General features: G+C 43.8%; 1 protein-coding gene across 7 annotated transcripts in view; it reads right to left on the reverse strand.

Annotated features, from left to right (window-relative positions):
• The window catches only part of PECAM1 (platelet and endothelial cell adhesion molecule 1), a 74,791-nt gene that overhangs the window by 21,860 nt on the left and 34,680 nt on the right, over positions 1 to 18,251 (reverse strand). For 6 of the 7 annotated variants that reach the window (XM_045044140.1, XM_045044141.1, XM_006940496.5 and 3 more), the window contains 9 exons: positions 16,742 to 17,017; positions 12,045 to 12,293; positions 10,008 to 10,283; positions 7,870 to 8,157; positions 7,068 to 7,175; positions 5,941 to 5,968; positions 5,101 to 5,177; positions 2,405 to 2,458; positions 892 to 954 (listed from right to left, as the gene is read on the reverse strand). In XM_045044140.1, the coding sequence (XP_044900075.1) occupies positions 892 to 954; positions 2,405 to 2,458; positions 5,101 to 5,177; positions 5,941 to 5,968; positions 7,068 to 7,175; positions 7,870 to 8,157; positions 10,008 to 10,283; positions 12,045 to 12,293; positions 16,742 to 17,017 (1,419 nt within the window). The remainder of the gene's footprint in view (positions 1 to 891; positions 955 to 2,404; positions 2,459 to 5,100; positions 5,178 to 5,940; positions 5,969 to 7,067; positions 7,176 to 7,869; positions 8,158 to 10,007; positions 10,284 to 12,044; positions 12,294 to 16,741; positions 17,018 to 18,251) is intronic. The other variant, XM_019818114.3, reaches the window with a different exon arrangement.

Here is an 18,251-nt window from a genome sequence, read left to right on the forward strand (position 1 = left end):
GGGATGCCCTTGCCATGTGGCTCTGGCTAATGCCTGGTCTGGCCCTCAGCTTGCCAGGCAGAATAGACACAGCAGTGGCCTCAGCCTCAGCAGGAAGGGGGGTGCATGACAATAGCCCTAATGAGCTTCCCAGGAGGGGAGGAAGGCTTTGGAGAGCTCCTTTGAGCGCAGGGGCCTGTGGGAAAGCCAGGGTGGAGAGCTAGGAAGGCATGCATGGTTTTTTGTGGGACCAAAAGCAACTGAAATTGCTGTTCTAGCATTTGCTATGGACCAGCCCACTCTGAGTCCGTCTCAACCAGCACAGGACCAGAACTAGTGGCCTCCAGGCCAGCCCGCCCCTGAGAGAACCACACACATGAAAACAAAACCTGAAGTGTGAAGCTAGTGCCACTGTTTACACAGCAGGGTACTCTGTACTTTCAAGAGCCTTTACCCAAGCGTGCCTTTAAAGAGCCAAGCCCTCACTACCTTCAAACGTGCATTTCATTTACACGAGCTCAGTGTGCAAGCAACTTTTTCAGGACGATGCTAGGTTTGGGCTAGGTTTCCTCCATACCTCTGGAGGAAAGTCCAAACGCCCAGGGGTAAGGCTGCCCTCAAAGTCTCTCACCAAACACATTTCTTAGCGCTTAGTAGTTGCTCAGTAAAACTTGCTCATGGTTAGTAGTAGGTAAACAATAATTAATGAAGTGTTACACCTCAAAAGCCTAGGCGGGGGGGGGGGGGGTCACTGCCCTTGTCATAGGCACGTCTAACAGGCCTGTCTGCTGACCACGCCCCTTCTGACCGACTGAAGGGACCCTTGTCCCCGGGTCATAGCACACCTCACTCTGTTGTCTACACCCAAGCAGAGAGCAAAACATGGGGAATCGCTCCAGGGATGGTGTTTACCTTGGTAAGGCTCAGATGGGGTCACTTGCACTTCTGTGTATTCCACATCCATGGTCAGAGGTTCTGCTCAAAAGAACCACAGCACCGGTGAGACAAAATCTCCTTGGGGAGCCTCAGCCTGCCTTAGAGATTTCCACTCAAATGATTATAACATTCCATATTTCGAGGAGGAAGCCAGACACAGGCCTAATGCCATTCTAAGTAGGTGAGAAATCTTGGGCTAGAGAAGACAGTCACAAGTCCTGTTTTCTCCAGGATGTGGAAAGGCCCTCCGGCCCAGGTCCCCATTGTTTCTACAGGGGAAGGATTTGTGAAAGCTCAGTAGACACAGAAAACAGCCAGTATCATCCATGGCAGTTAACTCTAGAAGCCTCTTCCACAGCCACAGGCATCGAAGACTATCTCCAACATGGAAAGGATCTCAGGAAATGGGGAACAGGGTCCCCCCCCCAGAATGCTCTGACAGTATGAGCCACACGCATAGGAAAACAAGTTAATGAGAGCAGTTGGGCCGCTAGAGTGAAATCCAGTAAATTAGTTTGTCTCAACTCAAAATTACATTATTGTTTTATTTTTGAAGCCTCAGAGTTGGGGTTTCTCGCCAGCACTGAAAACATCGATATGTGGTCAAGGACACAGGTGTTTACTTTTTTAGATTTTTTTTTTTTTCTTTAAGTAGGCTTCACATCCCGCTCAGAGTCTGAAATCATGACCCAGAGATCAAGACCTGAACTGAGATCAAGAGGCAGACTAACAAAGCCACCCAGGCGACCCTACTTTAGATTTAGCTCCTGTGATAGAGCCCCGGGGTGGGGGGGAAGAATTTTGAGAAACGATTTACGATTTAGCCCAATCCTTCTGAGGTTTAACCGTAGCAGGGAATCTACTGTTAATTGTCTTTAAAAATTAGCAGCAATGCTAGTTTATTTTTTATAGTGTATGTTTTATTTTTATTAAATATTGAGACACAAAATAATATTTTTAGGTTATGTATAAAATTCATGGGACGCTTGGGTGGCTCAGTCGGTTGAGCGTCCAACGTCAGCTCAGGTCATGATCTCCTGATCCGTGAGTTCAAGCCCCGCGTCCTGTGTCTCCCTCTCTCTCTGTCCCTCCTCCACTCACACACACACACTCTCTCTCTCTCTCTCGAAAATAAATAAACATGAAAAATAACTAACTAAATAAAAATTAAAAAACATCCCTGCTTCTACTATCCAAAAGAAAGGAGGTCCTCTCCATACTCAGTAACCCATTCTGAATCAGCCAGTTCCCTGTTAGGTATAACCCAGTTCTTTCCCACTAGAATTTTGGTTACTTTCCATCAAGGACACAAGATAGCATCTTTGGAGAAAGCAACCAGCCATCTCCATTTATACACAGTGGCCAGGGACAGGGTCACTGAGAGAGGTGGGAAAACATCCCCAGACTTAACAGTTTTAGCTCTTTCCCTAGGGGTCTTTTTTAACGTGAAGTTTCTAATTAAAAAAACTTTTTTAAATTAGATAATTACCTTTATTTTCATTTGCTGGTTTCATTGCATGGTTTCCAACATCTTCACTGTAACCTAGTTGAAAAATAACAATTAGGATGAATGGCAATGGAAATTCTAGCTTTTCATATAATGTTTAAAAAATTTAGTGCCACGGGGCACCTGGGTAACTCAGTCGGTTAAGTGCTCAGGTTATGCTCAGGTCATGATCTCGCAGTTTGTGAGTTTGAGCCCCACATGGGGGGTGGGGGGGAGCTGGGAGCCTGGAGCCTGCTTTGGTTTCTGTGTCTAACCTCTCTCTCTGACCCTCCCCAGCTCACACTCTGTCTTTCTCTCTCTCTCTCTCAAAAATAAACAAACATTAAAAAACAACAACAACAACTTAGTGCCACTAAGAAATGAAGTCAGGCCTAACTTCTTCAGTGTAGTGGGCAACCAGCAGCGTATCTGATTCTAGATTCCCTTCTGGTCCCCCTTCAGCCCCATCCCGCCCACTGTGCGGTCTCTTTCTAACACCAGGAACATGCTTACCATCCCATGGGAGGAAAACTTCTGCCTATGGGTTGTTCAAAATTCAGAATTGTTCACGTTGAGCAACCCCATTAGAAATGAAGCTAAATTCCTTTTTTGTTTGTTTATTACTTCTGAGAGAGAGAGAGACAGAGTGTGAGTGGGGGAGGGGCAAAGAGAGAAGGAGACAGAGAATCAGAAGCAGGTTCCAGGCTCTGAGCTGTCAGCACAGAGCCAGGTGCGGGGCTCGAACTCACAGATCAGCAGATTGTGACCCGAGCCGAAGTCCAAAGCTTAACCGATTGAGCCACCCAGGGGCCCTGAGGTTAAGCTTAATTCTAAAGGAAGGGGTCCATAATCAGAAACTAGCGAACTCGCCTGCTCCACCCGGAGGACTGAATGCATGAGAACACGGTTTAAAAAATTACGGTAACTTCAGGCTGCCACCTCGGTGTGTAAAAAAATTTTTTAACATTTTTTTAAATCAAGTTATTCTTTATTAAAAATAATTCTCAGGGTACCTGGGTGGCTCCGTCGGTTAGGTGTCTGACTCTTAATTTCAGCTCAAGTCACGATCTCACAGTTTGTGAGTTCAAGCCCCGCGCAGGGCTCCACGCGGACAGTGAAGAACCTGCTTGGGATTCTCTCTCTCCCTCCCTCTCCCCTGCTTACATGCTCTCTCAAGAATAAAAACATAATAATAATTCTTACGGATGTTATAAATAATACTTCTGAAGAACATATGATTTTCCATTATGTATTAAAACTAATTACTTATTGTGATTATTAAAATATTTTATAAAGTGAAATAATCCATGCAGAGACAATATAAGAATTAGAGCATTTCTTGCATTTTGGAAATTTGGGGGAAAATCCTATTTTAATATACCTCTTAGCATTTAATTTAAAGTGTCTATGTATTTATGTGTAAATAGTATAAATCACCAAAAGAATCCCCCTTAAACCACACAAAGGTATTTTCTCTATAACACTGGATTACTTTTTACTAAATATTCACCAAATGTTTCTGTATGTAGTTTCTTAAATGATATATTTGCCTATTTCTCTCTTTATTGGCCCATTACTTTTGCTATTGCAAATGTTTTATTCACTTTCTAGTAAGGATTGTCTCACATTTTGTGCTTTCTTTCGTTCCTGTTCTATTTGATGGCCTTCAGGAATACAGTTTCCCAGGTTCTTCCATTTATTTGTTTGTTTGTTTGATTATTAATTAGTAGGCTCCACGTCCCATGTGGGGCTTGAACTCATGACCCTGAGGTTAAGAGTTGCATGCTCTACGATTGAGCCAACCAGGCCGTTTTATTGACTTTTTAAAGGTTTGATTTGGTACTATAAGAATTGCTCAATTCTTAAAACATGTTTCTCAAGTATGCCCTGTGAAAGGCATATCCTACCTAAAATTCTCATTCTTGTGAAACACTTACACAATTAGAAAAGAACATGAGCATTCTATTCTCAGACCTGCTGATAAAGAAAACTGCCCCAACGTGGTCTGGGACAGGATGTCTTGCGTGATATAATTATACCCCCCTCTGGGAAGTGGCTGGGCCCTTCTTCAAAGGCTTGAGCAATTTTCTCCTAGACTTAATGGGATTAAGAACTCCAGGGATTGGCTCCCCACCCTACTGAGCTTTCAACCTTTCACTCAGCCTCTAAGCATGCATTCCTTTATTGTAACATTTTTTTTTAATGCCTCCACTATCTGAGAAATACTTTAATTAATTGTGGCAAAGTTTGAAAGGAAACTGTCTTGTGCTTGTAATAAACAATTCCATCTTGTGCTTGTAATAAACAATTCCATCCGAGAAGGTGTTTTACCAGTGCCCTAATTTGGTAACTGGTCTCTTCTCTAACAAAAGGATAATGATTATACTTGGGCACTGTTCAAAGTTTTGGAAGATAACCCAGGATGGGTATCCACGGCATTACAATTATCCTCCACATTCCCTGGGATGTTTAGAAGGTGGTAAAATTAGGATAAAATGTTCTGCCTATCTTCCGAAGTTTTGGGTTTATTTATCAACTCACCCTTCCATGACTGATTGGATTAAGTGCCCCTGCTTGAGGACAGGGCTTCCCTTCCAACTTGAACCCCATTACCTACACATTCTGCTTCTAAGACTGGTAGGGGAGTGTGTAGCCAGCTGGGGAAAACGCTTAGCAACTGCGGGAAACCAAGACTGTACCGTAATGTCTGTTGGCTTCGGTATCGGGATCTGACAACATCTTCTCATTGCTGGAATTCAGAAGTGGCGCTGCTGGCCTTAAAATGAAATTTAAAAAGTAAAGAATAGATGACTTTTTTTTTTTTTTTGGCTCTAACTTCAAACTAATAAAATAACCAAGGAAAGATCATGAGAAAACCAGGAAGAGTTTTCTTTTTCTTTTCTTTTTTAAAGAGTTTTCTGCAGTTACAAAAACTTTACCCTCTCCTGTGGAAAGCTAACATTGTTTTCAGCTCTAAGATTATTTGACAAAAACTGTTCGCCGTTAAAATAAATGTCGGCGCCAAGGGGAACCTGAACTGCAGGCAGCCTTTATCAGGCGAATCCCAACCCTCTGAGTTCTTCAGCCTGTGCTACTGTTTTTCTTCAGAACCATCAGAGCTATCATTTCCACACTTTTAGATTTGAGGTTTCAAAAACAGTAAAATGATTACAACCTTTTTTTTTTTAGGCCAACTCTATTTTACCAAGAAAGTAAATTCTAAAAATTCCCTCTACTGTCAGTATAATTTCATAAGGAAAAGGGGATTTGACAGGTAAGAGTGTCGGAAGGACATGGCCTCAGAATAAGGCCATTCTTTCCCAGGGAAGGGCGATTGGCAATCTTCCACGGAGACAAACACACACGCATGCACACACGTACACACACACACACGCGCACGCACGCGCACCTCCACTACTCACACCTAAGACCTTATTTTTCTGAGTTTCCCAAGAAAAAATTCCTGATGACCAGAATTTCCCTACAGTTTCCACATGTCTACAGAGCCACCCGCGTCTCTTCCAAATACGCACACTGACCTGGCCATCTCCACTGGCGTCTGCTTGGCTTTAAAAGAGAAAGAGAAAATCCAAAGTCAGTATAAAATAGCCATGTCCAGACCAGATAGGAACACTCATCTTGACCATATTTGACTTTCTTGAAGGCTGAATACCCATAAAAAGAGAAAAGAAAGCCAAATCTGTTCCTGCCTTTAAAAGAGAAGAAAATAAACAAATAAACAAAGTAAGTCTTTTCTTGCTCTTATACTGAGAGATTTCACATTTCCTTCAGGAATATGACATTTTGACTGTTTTAGCCAGGAGCGATTTTCCTTAGTGGAATGTGATTGAGATGAAGATAATGATAAAGGAACCAGATAAGCCAGATACACAGGCAATTATCGCTTTGATTCAAGAAGATTTCAAAAAGTAAAAGTGACGTCAATCCTTCTGCTTTTAATTCCAAGCTGGCCTGAGACCAAGGCCAGGGTCAACCTTAGGAAGGGGTTGGTTCTGGAGCCCGTCTTCCCAGAAGGGTGGCAACTTTCTTGCTCCAGAAAAAGCCCAGGGCCCCACCTCATCCATCTGCCCCCACCCATCCCAGGTAGCCTTACTCCACAAACATTTTTGCAGAATTTACTGGGACTGTGCCCTTTTCCTTGAGTTCAGGCTAGCTGACTCTGATTTCTGAGGGTCAGTGGGTGATCCTGGCTTCCCTTCCGTGCATGGTTAACCTCAAGCACAGGGTAGAAATCATGGCACAAGTGGCAGATTAATTGGGAGGCATTGGGGGGGGGGCGTGTCTCCATAGCACTCACAACCCACTCTACCAACTGCAGGACTAGGTGTGGCCAAATCCACAGAAACAGCTTCTTCTGATCACATGTAGATGCAATCTTCCAGATTCATCTTTTCTGGGTTGTCCAACTAGAAGAACCATTGCATTCATGTGTGCCTAGCTAAATCCAAGGGGCAATAAAAGCTTTGTAGCTCAAATCTTTGGTTATCAAGGTGACCCCCCCCCCCCCCCCGGAGAAAAACAATTGTCTCCTCAGTTCCCGCTGGGGCAGAGCACCAGCTCTCCATGAAGCTGAAGCATTTCACATCCATGGCCAGTTTCCTTGCCAGGGCGACCTGCCAGAATGCAGTGAAAGAATTGTACTTACCCTTGGCTTTCTTCAGAAAACAGCATCTGGCTCCAAGTATCAAGGTGGCAATTATCACTCCGATGACAACCACGGCAATAAGTCCTTTCTTCCATGGGGCAAGAAAGACTGGAAATGAAGAAACACACACACGCACACACGCGCACACACACACACACACACACACAGGTTTTTCCTCTGTCAACAAGAAATAATATCAAATTTAAGCAACAAATAAGACTGAATTTTATAGTCCTTGTAACCAGCATCTTACATGAGCATCTACCTCCAAAGAACTCTTGTGTTCATAGCTGGTGCAGAAATGTTGTTTTTTGTTTGTTTTCTTGTTTTTTTTTTTTTTTTTGGTTTGGTTTTTGCTACAGCTATGGTCTTAAAGGACCATTGGACTGAAGTAGATTACTTTTTGGGGGTCTAGTCATCCCTTCTCCTTCACTAGGAAGCCACCTCTACCCACATTGGTGGGCTCCTGAAACTATGTCCCTTCTGCATGACCCAATCCTCTTGGCCACAGGTGGTCCATGGGTGGACATTTGACCCAAGACAGGCCAGTTGATATCTCTCTGCCAAGAATTTGGAGTTACGATTATATGAGAAATTTCTAATTTTTATAATAACCAATTCCTCTTCTATATTTCATTTGGGTGCATGTCTGTCACTTGCAATAAAAGAACCTTGAGAACATTGGTCTCTCAACCCTCAGTGAAATGAGCTAAACAGCCACCCATTTCCTCTTACAAGGGGTGAGACTTTGGTTTCGCTCTTGGAAACCACACTATATCTCACTGTTGAGACCCTGACTCACCTCTGACTGTCAGTATGTTGCTTTGGGGATTGCTTTTAACAAGGTTGGCTCTGTTGAAGGCTGTGCAGTAATATTGTCCCTCATGTTCCTTGCTAGCCTTGTCCTTGTGCCAAATGGCATAGGTATCATTTGAAATGATCTGGTAGAAGGGACTGCCCTCCTTTTCTCTGTAAAACCTGTAGGTGATGGGACCAGAGGCATCATTCACGGAGCACCGAAGCACAACCTCCTTCCCAGACTCCACCTCTTCATTCAGCAGGATAGTGAGCTTGACCTGATCCACGGGGGCTGAAAGGCAGAGAAAGGGACAGCACTGAGAACCGGGGGAGTCACAAGGGAATGAACATGACACAGCACTGCCCATGGCTGTCCTGTTGCTGCACTGTGACCAAGACTGGGATCCTGCCTTTTACTCAGTTCATTCCCACCACCCTCCCTGCCCCATCAATCCCACATTCTTCAGAGCCTCTCCTCCCCCTTAGCCCATAAGGGCAGCAACAGATGCCTCCTGTCCCCACGTGTTTTTTAAACACAAGATGCTCTGGATGCATCCCCTCACTTAGCACCTCAAGTATTACTCCACACTTAGCCTGAAGATATGATTAACCTCTGTGTCCTGTTGATTTTTATTCTGTGTGAGTGTGTATGAGAGAGAGAGAGAGAGAGAGAGAGAGAGAGAGAGAGAGAGAGAGAGAGAGAAAGAGAGATTTCCCTCCCTGTGCTTACAAAGATGCATGGCATTTCCAGATCTTATGAACAAATAATCTTGATCCACCACCTTTAGTTATTCTTGGTTTTCTCCTTTTCCTTTTATATATGTTCTAAACCAATCATTCTCACTTCCTCGTTTTCCCACATTCTCGCTACTCCTGACATCTGACTTTCAGTCCTCTGCTTCGGAAACTGCCCTCTATCTCTGGTTTTGAAGAAACCCCAAAGGTCACCAATCCCCTGACTAGCCCATCCCTGAGTCTCCAGCAGATTAAATCCAGCCTTTAATAGGCTCCCATCTAACCTTCCCACCTGTGGCCTCAACTGCTACCCAGCTTCTTCTGGGGCTTCGATGATGTCTCACTGCCCAGATTCTCTTACCTTCCCACCGGTCACTCCCTCTTTTTTCACTAGTTTTTCTTCCTTTTGCTCCTTAAATATGGACTTTCTGCAAAATTCAGTCCTCAGCTTTCCATCTCCATTCTCCTTTCTGGTGATTTCACCCACATTATAGCTTCTGTTTGTGCATTTAACACGTAAACATGTGGCATTTAATGCCTAAATATATAGCTCTAGTCCAATTACTCCCCTGAATTCCAGGTCTGGATTTTGACCTGGGCATTTCCACCTGGAAGTCGTGCCGGCCTCTCATTCCCAGCAGATCCAAGCAGAACTCGATGTCCTTCCCTATATCTTTTCCATGTTTAATTACTAAAATTTTGATCCTCAATTGTCTTCCCAAGTAGACCTTCCTATCGGTGTGAGAATTGACTGGTCGGCACACTGGCATCTGACCATGAATCACCTCCCTGAAGAGTACAGTGGGTCACTAGACCACGGAGCTGCTGCTCCCACAAAAAGGGAGGACCAGGCCCCGGATGGGAGGGTGGGGTTCCACCACAAAGGCAGATCCCAGAGGGTGCAGCCTGATTCGACAGCATCTCTCCTGATAAGTACAAAGGGGTGGTGGCAAGCCAGCTTCGGGAGCCACGCTGCCTGGCCTTAATTCCCAGCCCCATTGCCCACCAGCTGTTTGTCCTAAGCCTTAGTTGTCTCATCATAAAACAAGGATAATGATCATGGGCCTTTCATGGCTATTGTAAGTATTAATGAGGATAATTTACTACAACACTTCACACAGGGGTGGGCACATAGTCGGGGTCAGTAAATGTCAGCCACTCATGCTGACCCAGTTTAAACCAACAATTTCACTTGGCATTCTGCATTAGCTTTTTCTTTTTGTCGTCGTCTTCTTCTTCTTCTTCTTCTTCTTCTTCTTCTTCTTCTTCTTCTTTTAATGTTTATTTATTTTTAAAAGAGCGTGAGGGGGGAGGAGCAGAAAAAGAGAGACAGAGGATCTGAAGTGGGCTCTGCGTTGACAGCACACAGACCAATGTGGGGCTTGAACTCAAGATCATGCAACTTACCTATCACCTTGACCCGCAGAACTTCACTGATCATTTCAGTATGGGAATGACAATTATCTGCGATACATTGGTATTCTACATCTTTTGTTGGCTTGTCTTTGAATACCGCAGGCTCATTGGAGTCCATGTTACAACTCTCCAAAATGCTATTTGCTTTTACAAGGTGATAGCTAATAGGTGCGGTTCCATTTACGGACTGGCAACTGACTGCTATGGTCTGTCCTTTTATCACCTCAGGGCCGGAGTCATAAAAAATCCTGGGCTTGGAGAGCATTTCTAGAACGAAAGAGAGAGAGACAACCTGAATGACGACTGAAAGCAGAAACAAAACATCCAGCCTAAGAGGGTCCTTCTCCAAACTCTAACATTACTATAATTTATTTTATTTTATTTAAGTTTATTTATTTATTTGAGAGAGACAGCATGAGCAGGTGAGGGGCAGAGAGAGAGGGAGACAGAGGATCAGAAGTGGGTTCTGTGATGACAGCAGACAACCAATGTGAAGCTCGAACTCATGAACCTTGAGATCATGACCTGAGCCAAAGTCGGATGCTCAACCAACTGAGCCACCTAGGCGCCCCCCTAGGCGCATTTACTATAATTTTAAATGCCTACCTGCCTTATCTACATTTATAGGACTCCTTTAAGATTGGCAAGTAATGTGTGTGTGTGTGTGTGAGATGAGGACGGAGGGGGAAAATGAATGCTATCAATAAAAAGGGATGACACAAGTTCAAGAAAAACATGACATCCCTCTAAATACGTTTTTATAGGGGCACCTGCGTAGCTCAGTTGGTTAAGCGGCCGACTTCAGCTCAGGTCATGATCTCGCGGTCTGTGAGTTCGAGCCCCGCGCCGGGCTCTGTGCTGACAGCTCAGAGCCTGGAGCCTGTTTCAGATTCTGTGTCTCCCTCTGTCTCTGACCCTCCCCCATTCATGCTCTGCCTCTCTCTGTCTCAAAAATAAAATATAAAAAATAAATAAATAAATAAATACGTTTTTATATTTCCATGCATCTCACATGCACACACATCCATATGTTGTGGCAGTTATATTGAGAAAAGATATAAGGAAATGCATTAAAAATATAACAAGTACCAAACAGATTTTATTTGAAAACAAATCCTCAGTGCCTCAGCCTCTCCTGATCATAAACTGCATGCCCCAAGAAGCAAGAATTCTACTAGGTCCTTATTTAGAAGTTCACTTATTTATAAAGCTTATAAAACGAAATGACCTCCTTCCAAGAACAACAGAGAAAATGAAAATGTAATGGCCCACATTTGTCTCTTGCATTATTTCCTTTGGATTTCCATGATGAGAGAGTTGACAATAGACTACAATCCTCATTGAGTTGAGACTAAAATCTTGGCTGGCTAAAACCACAGCCACAGGGTAAACTGAAGGACAGTGACTGAATAACAACAGAGCCTGTGACAGCTTGACCAGAGCTCTCCATTCACTTAGACCCCTCTACTCAGAGGGTGGTCCAGGACCCAGCATCCCCAAGGCTCTATCTAGTTAGAGATGTGGAATCTGGCTCCAACCGGACCTGCGTTCTAACTGGGTCTTGCATGCACAGTCACTCTGAGAAGCATGGCCGTAGGTGGTTCTGGTACCTATGTTCGGCCCACCAGGAGTCCCAGCCCTGCTGGTCAGCCAGGATATGGATCAGGATATGGAATTGAGATCCTAAAAGTTAGTGTTGAGTAAGCAGTGATTCCTCCCTGACCTTTTAGAGGGTGCCTGTTCCAGCAGCCAGAATCTTGCCAACTCAGCCCCATCAACAGCATGCAGCCACAATAAAGCCATGAACTTGATTTTTGCCAACATTTTCTTTGTACCGCCTCTTTCCTGTCCTCCAAGAAGGAATACACACTTATTTGGTCTCTTGATATCACTGCTTCCTCTTACCCTAAAGTTGTTACCCTGTCTCAGTCTGATCTGCCTTCAGACTGGAGAGGGTGGCAGCTGGTGATAAATTGCCTTTCTCCCATTCCACCCCAAGACTCTCTGAGCCAGCGAGGATGTACTCACCACACACAGTTATCTGGACTGCATTGCTTTTCTTGACCACCTTGCCAATGCCTGCATTGCAGGTGTATGTCCCTCTGTCCCTCTCTGAGGCTATCTTGGTGAAATTTTGAGACAGTGACACAATCGTGTTTTCCTTCTGGATGGTAAAGTTGGCTGGAGGTGCTCCTGGAATGGAGCACCACAGGTTCAGGCTTTCACCGTGATCTAGGCGGGTGGCGGAAGATTCCAGCTTCGGCTTGGAAAACAGCTCTAGAAGACCAGTGAGTAGAAGGAGGTGAGACGTTTCCGGGCACCACTCCCGCAGCCCCCTTCCAGAGAGACCCTTGACCCAGCTGCTTTTGTCAGAGCCAATCCCCAAACTTGCTGCAGAAATTTCTCTTTAGCTTCTCATGAAACCCGATAATCACACAATTCAAGAGTTAGAGTTCATTCTTTGCCTGGGATTGCAATGGCAGGTTTTCTACCCTTGTTAATCCAATTTATTTCATAAAAATGAATTAGAAAAGTTTTTCACTGTGTAATGCAGCAGTGATGATTCATGCATCCACCCAGGTATTCATTCACTCATATGCTTTATTTCATAAGTATTTAGTACACACTTTCTCTGTACTGGGTACCTTGCTTGGCATCAGAGATAGCTGTGAAAAAAAAAAAAGTCCCTGACTTCCAAGTGCTTATGTTTAGTGGGTGATTCAGACATGGTTATCTGCAGGAGAGCCCATGGAGGGGATAGCTGAACTTAGGCTCGGGGAATCAGGAAAGGACTCTTACAGGAACTATCCAGGCAAACAGGGAGTGTTCTAAGCAGAGAGAAGAGCCAATGCAAGTCCTGGCAGGAAGTTGGAGCACCTGAAAGTCCTGGAACTTAGTGGGAGTAGAAGCGGCCAGAGGAAGACCTATAGATCTTGAAGAACCTTGAGAACCATCTAAACAAGTGTGAATTGTATCCTGGGGCAATGGGAACCATGGAGAGTTTGGCTTGGGGGAATGACATCAGATGTGTGTTATAGGGAGATATCTGGAGGGAGAATGGATGGGACTGAGAGCCTGGACTGGGAGCAAGAAGGATGAAGTGCAGGCTTGATGCAGAGAGCATGAGGTTGGGGAGAAGTGGCAGCTGGTCACCATCCCTCTAGCACTTCCCACAGAGAAGATAACACCTGAGGTTGCGTACTTTGTAAGCTGTAACATTCTATGCCACTTTAAGGAGTCACTAGCACCATAGTTGAGGTTGGATGTCGACAGCAATAAAGACAGAAGCTGACTTTTAAGAAGTCTTGTCATCTTATTTGAATATTCCCTGAAATACATCAAGATTTCATAGTCATGGACTATGTTTTTAATTTCAGCTACTGGAAAATTACTAATGAACTACTTAACCACTGTGCAGTGGTCCTTCATGTAAGCAAATGCACGCTGGCTTCAAGATTATTCCCTGTGATGCAGAAGGACGAAGTCAGTAATTTTTGAAACTATCTTCATATTGAGAAAGGAACTGAGACCCAAAGTCCCTCTTTGGAAAGCTTCTTGGGCTAGAGGCTTGAGAGTGCAGCCAGGAGTCAGGGAATCAAATTCTACATTTGGTTCTAAATTTACCTGCCATACAGGTTTTTGGGAGGTACAAATCAACACTGTCATTGTCATTGATGTTAAGTAGCTATCTATAGGAGTTATTTCCATCAAAATCAATCCCCAATGCCTTCCTAGTTTCCTCAACAAGGGATAAAATAAAACTTCAAGTAAGGTGGTAGTCCAATAATTAATCTATGTTTTATTAAGACACATTCCATCCTTCCTTCCACATAAGCATTGACTTATCTGTTTTCCTAGCACCATCAAAAGCTCTAGTTTAGGAATGGGAAAAAGAAACCAAAGAAACTGACATCCTAAAAGCCTTTACAATCCCAGTGGGCAGATACCAAAAAATGTGAAAAAAATCACTTAGCAAAAAAATTCCAAAGCAATGACTCACTATTTAAAAATATGTAAACGAAAATGTGAAAAATAGAAACCATCTTTCAGAAGTAGGTGCAAGATGGTTTGTAGGAATGAAATGTAAGGAAATAATAGTCCACTTGTAAATGATCCATTTGCAGGTAATGTAACAGACCAGCAGGACCATCACGTAGACTAATAAGAATTAGTCTTTTATTCACTTGTTGAATGAACACTTACTGAGCTCCTCCAACGTGCCAGTCTGTGCTAAGTGTCAATGATGTAAGGTGAATTGAGCCACAGATCTGGTCCTTCAAGAGCTTACCCAAAGTGGTGATGGCAGACTCTAGACCTTTGTAGTGACTACTGACATAAAGATGGAAACCGAGTGTGATAGGAACTAAGGTGTGACCATGGAACTGTCCTGGGGGACCCCCGAGGGAGATCTGGGGTTTGGTCTTTAAGGACAACAGAAGTTTTTCAGTGGCCGAGGGGAAAGAGTGGCCCAGGGAGAGTGGGAGGGACATTGGGAAGGGGATGGGGTCAAAGTGAAGGATCATGACCATTCAGGGTTGAAGCTCATGAACAGTGATGTCAAATAGGGATCATATTAGGAGGGCTTCTCCTATAGCTGGTTGAAGAATGAACTGGAACAGAGATACTCCAGGAAACCCCTGCAATAGGTAATCCTGGTGTGAGGGCCAGTGTTAGGGTGTGATTACCGAGACAAGAAGACAGAACAGAGCTGAAAGACCTACAACACCTGGTGACAGAACAGATCTGAAAAGGTAGACAGTGGGGGGATGAAGGTGTCTTTTCTATCCAAAGACAAATGACTAATTCAATGACTTCTATTTTGATAAATCTATTGTGAGCTGCTAACATCACTCAATAGAGCCATTGACAGTGAAGCTTGATGGCAACAGGGGGGCATGGATCACTAGATGCATCAGTGGGCCTGGAGACCTTTCCAAAGGCCTGGTGGAACTTGAACATGAGGGTACTTGCCTGCCAGCCCTGGTGTGGCTCAGTTAGCTCTGGGTGGAAAGGGCACAGTTCAGGATCACAGAGCACTCAGGCTAAAAGGACAGAAAGGGCAGGCTGTGTGTAACACTCTGTTATCTTGGGCCAGGGAGACTGATCTACTGAATGGCTTGTATACCCCACCCGATACAGACTTCTGGGGGTAGGTGATCACCTACAACAGTAGTATCCTAGGGTCCAATGATGCTTTATGCTTTCCTAAAGTAGCCTGGCCTGAGGGGTAAAGATGCTGCTCTGGCTGATGCAACCATCAGTTGGTCCGCCACATGGTCCCTGTTGCTCTCACAGTAGTATGTCCATCCCTTGGTTGTACTTGCTCATTGCATTGCATTCAAATAGTCTATTTATGTCTGTGAGTTTGTCAGGAGCAAAGCCTGACCTTAGGCAGCTGTCTATCCCCAATAAGTTGCCCAGCATGCGGATGGTACTCAATGTATGTTGAATTGAAAACTTTTCTCTAATGAGATAATACATGTCTTATCAGCGAAAAATATCATGTACCATCAAGATATTTATCATTATCAATAATAAACTAAATTATTAGTACACACTATAGACCAGTGGGATCCAACACATATGCCAATCACCCAGTTGGGTAGTTGACAACTTTCCTATGATACTGTGGACTGTCCCTGTGACTACACTCAGTGCTTTACACATAGAAGGCTTTCAGTAAATGAAGAAATGAATGAATACCTTCTCATGGCAACCACGAAGTGCTGACTCTCTCTGCCCTCTGAAACACAGTCGTCCAATGTTCATTCATTCGTCCAACAAATATGTATTTAAGTCCTACTATGTGCCAGGCTCTATTCTAGGTGTTAAGGACATAGCACTGGATATAATGGGTAACGTTCCTAGTCTCATAGGCTTGCATTCCAATGCCTGGATACATACAATAAACAGGAAGAGATAGAATATATTTTTTTGGTAATAGGTGCTATGGAGAGAAGTAAAGCCAGGAAAGGGGGAAAGGAGTCCAATAGAACTTTTAAGTGCATGGGTTTGGAAGTCAAATGGGCCTGGGGTGACTCTTGTTCTGCCACTTGGTAACCCTATAATCCCTGGGGTGAGTTACCTAACATCTCAGCCTCAATTTCCACACCCATAAAACCAGAATCATGATCCTTATCTCACAGCATTGTTATGAGCGTGAAATGCAAATGTATGTAAACCAGTCATAGAGTTTTCAACAAAAGGGAATTGTTGCTATTGTTCTTGAATTTGCTAATGCTTTCTCACTCCTGACCCAGTCTTAGGACCTGGGTCTGGGATCTAGCATAGTGCCTGGCACAGAGGAAAGATAAATATAATAGCAGACACACTGGCTAACATTCACCCAGAGTGCTTATTCTGTATGAGGCTGTTTCTAGCAGAGTCATGTCATTTCATCATTGAGACAGTCCTACAGGTGAGTGCTGTCATTATCCCCATCTCATAGAGCTGCGCCAAGGAGAAGCTGAGTAATTCACCTAAGGTCACTGAAGTAGTGGGTGGCAGTGTTGGGATTTGATGTCAGAACTTGCACCCTCAACCACCACAGCTAACTGCTTACTGACTCTGCATTGACTTTTCCCCTTGAGCACCATGCCCCCACCTGAGTATATTCATTCAGACAAGCAGGAGCAGAAATATCCGCTCTCATTGGCCATTCTGGATTCCAGCACAGTGGCTGCTTGAGTCTACCATATTCACACATCCTCCAGGAGCAGCCCTACCTGTTATGTTGACCACGATGCTGCTGACCTTGGATATCCGGCTGGCTTCCACTTTGCACGTGTAGTTGCCACTATGCTCCACCATGGCCATCACTGAGTAGGTGGCCTCATTGCCATGTGTCTTGTGTGCTACAATCGCCTTGTCCTTCTGGATTATGATTTCTGGAAATGACTGCACCAGGTGTGTCACTTGAATGGTGCACTTAATGTTGAGCTGATCTCCTTCTGTGATCACTCCCTTGGGGCTGATGTGGAATCTGGGATTAGAGAAGGATTCTACAAGAAGAGGACAAGCTGGTTGGACTCAGGTTCAAAGCTGAGTGAGCGGAAGAGGCACTTACATCCTCCCCATTTGTGATCTTTTTTGTTGCCAACACTATTCTTCCTTATTAATTAAACAAATTCAATCTTTTCCCTTAAAAAACTTCTCCTAAGTTGCTCTGATGCTTCTCACTCATTCTTGCAACTTCAGCCTTCTTAGCTGCAATCTCCCTTGACCTTCCCAAAGCCAAAACCACCTTCTCTAGATCTCATCTGCAGAATCCTCTTCAAATGACCTCAAAAATCATCAGAGCATTGGAAACAGACTCTTGCCCCTGCCCACCAAGGATTTTCTAGGCTCTTCTCACATAGTTTCATGGAACCATGGCATTTCAGCACAAATATTCCATGGTTTTCTAAAGTGACAATGATGTAAACTGTGCCACTTCATGGAAATGCATATTTAAAAAACGATATGCACCCCCCAAACTGATTTCTGGTCTATTCTATTTTTTTTTTTTTTAATGCTGGCTGTGACTGACTAAATTGATTACATGACTCATGCAGCTTGAAAAACACTGTTTTAATAAAATATTGGTCAGATACCAGGGTGTGGGATCATCAGGAGATGTTAAGAGAAGTAGGGATCAGCCTTTGCTTCCACAAACAAATAAAAAAATTGCAGACCATTAGAGTACACACACAGATTGCCAACTATGCAAAATGAAGCCAAAAGTGAATTTAGAGTGATATACTTTCATTCACTTATCTTTTTAAAAAAATTTTTTTAAATGTTTATTTATTTTGAGAGAGAGAGCACAAGCAGGGCAAGGGCAGAGAGAGGGAGACACAGAATCCAAGGCAGGCTCCAGGCTCTGAACTGTCAGCACAGAGCCTGATGCAGGGCTCAAACCCACAAACAGCAAGATCATGACCTGAGCCAAAGTCGGATGCTTAACTGACTGAGCCACCCAGGTGCCCCTAATTTGCTAGTTTTTTACCACAAAGTCATTTAACTTCACAATAAGTAGCTATCATTAAAAAAAAAAAATAGTCTGCCGTCGTGGGAATGAAAGGAAACAAAAGCAAAAAAATGAACTATTGGGACCTTATCACGATAAAAACCTTCTGCACAGTGAAGGAAATAATCAACAAAACTAAAAGGCAGCCTACAGAATTGGAGAAGATATTTGCAAATGACATATCTGATAAAGCGTAAATATCCAAAATTTGTAAGGAATTTATCAAA

Source organism: Felis catus, chromosome E1, assembly GCF_018350175.1.
Source record: "Felis catus isolate Fca126 chromosome E1, F.catus_Fca126_mat1.0, whole genome shotgun sequence".
Lineage (NCBI taxonomy): Eukaryota > Metazoa > Chordata > Mammalia > Carnivora > Felidae > Felis > Felis catus.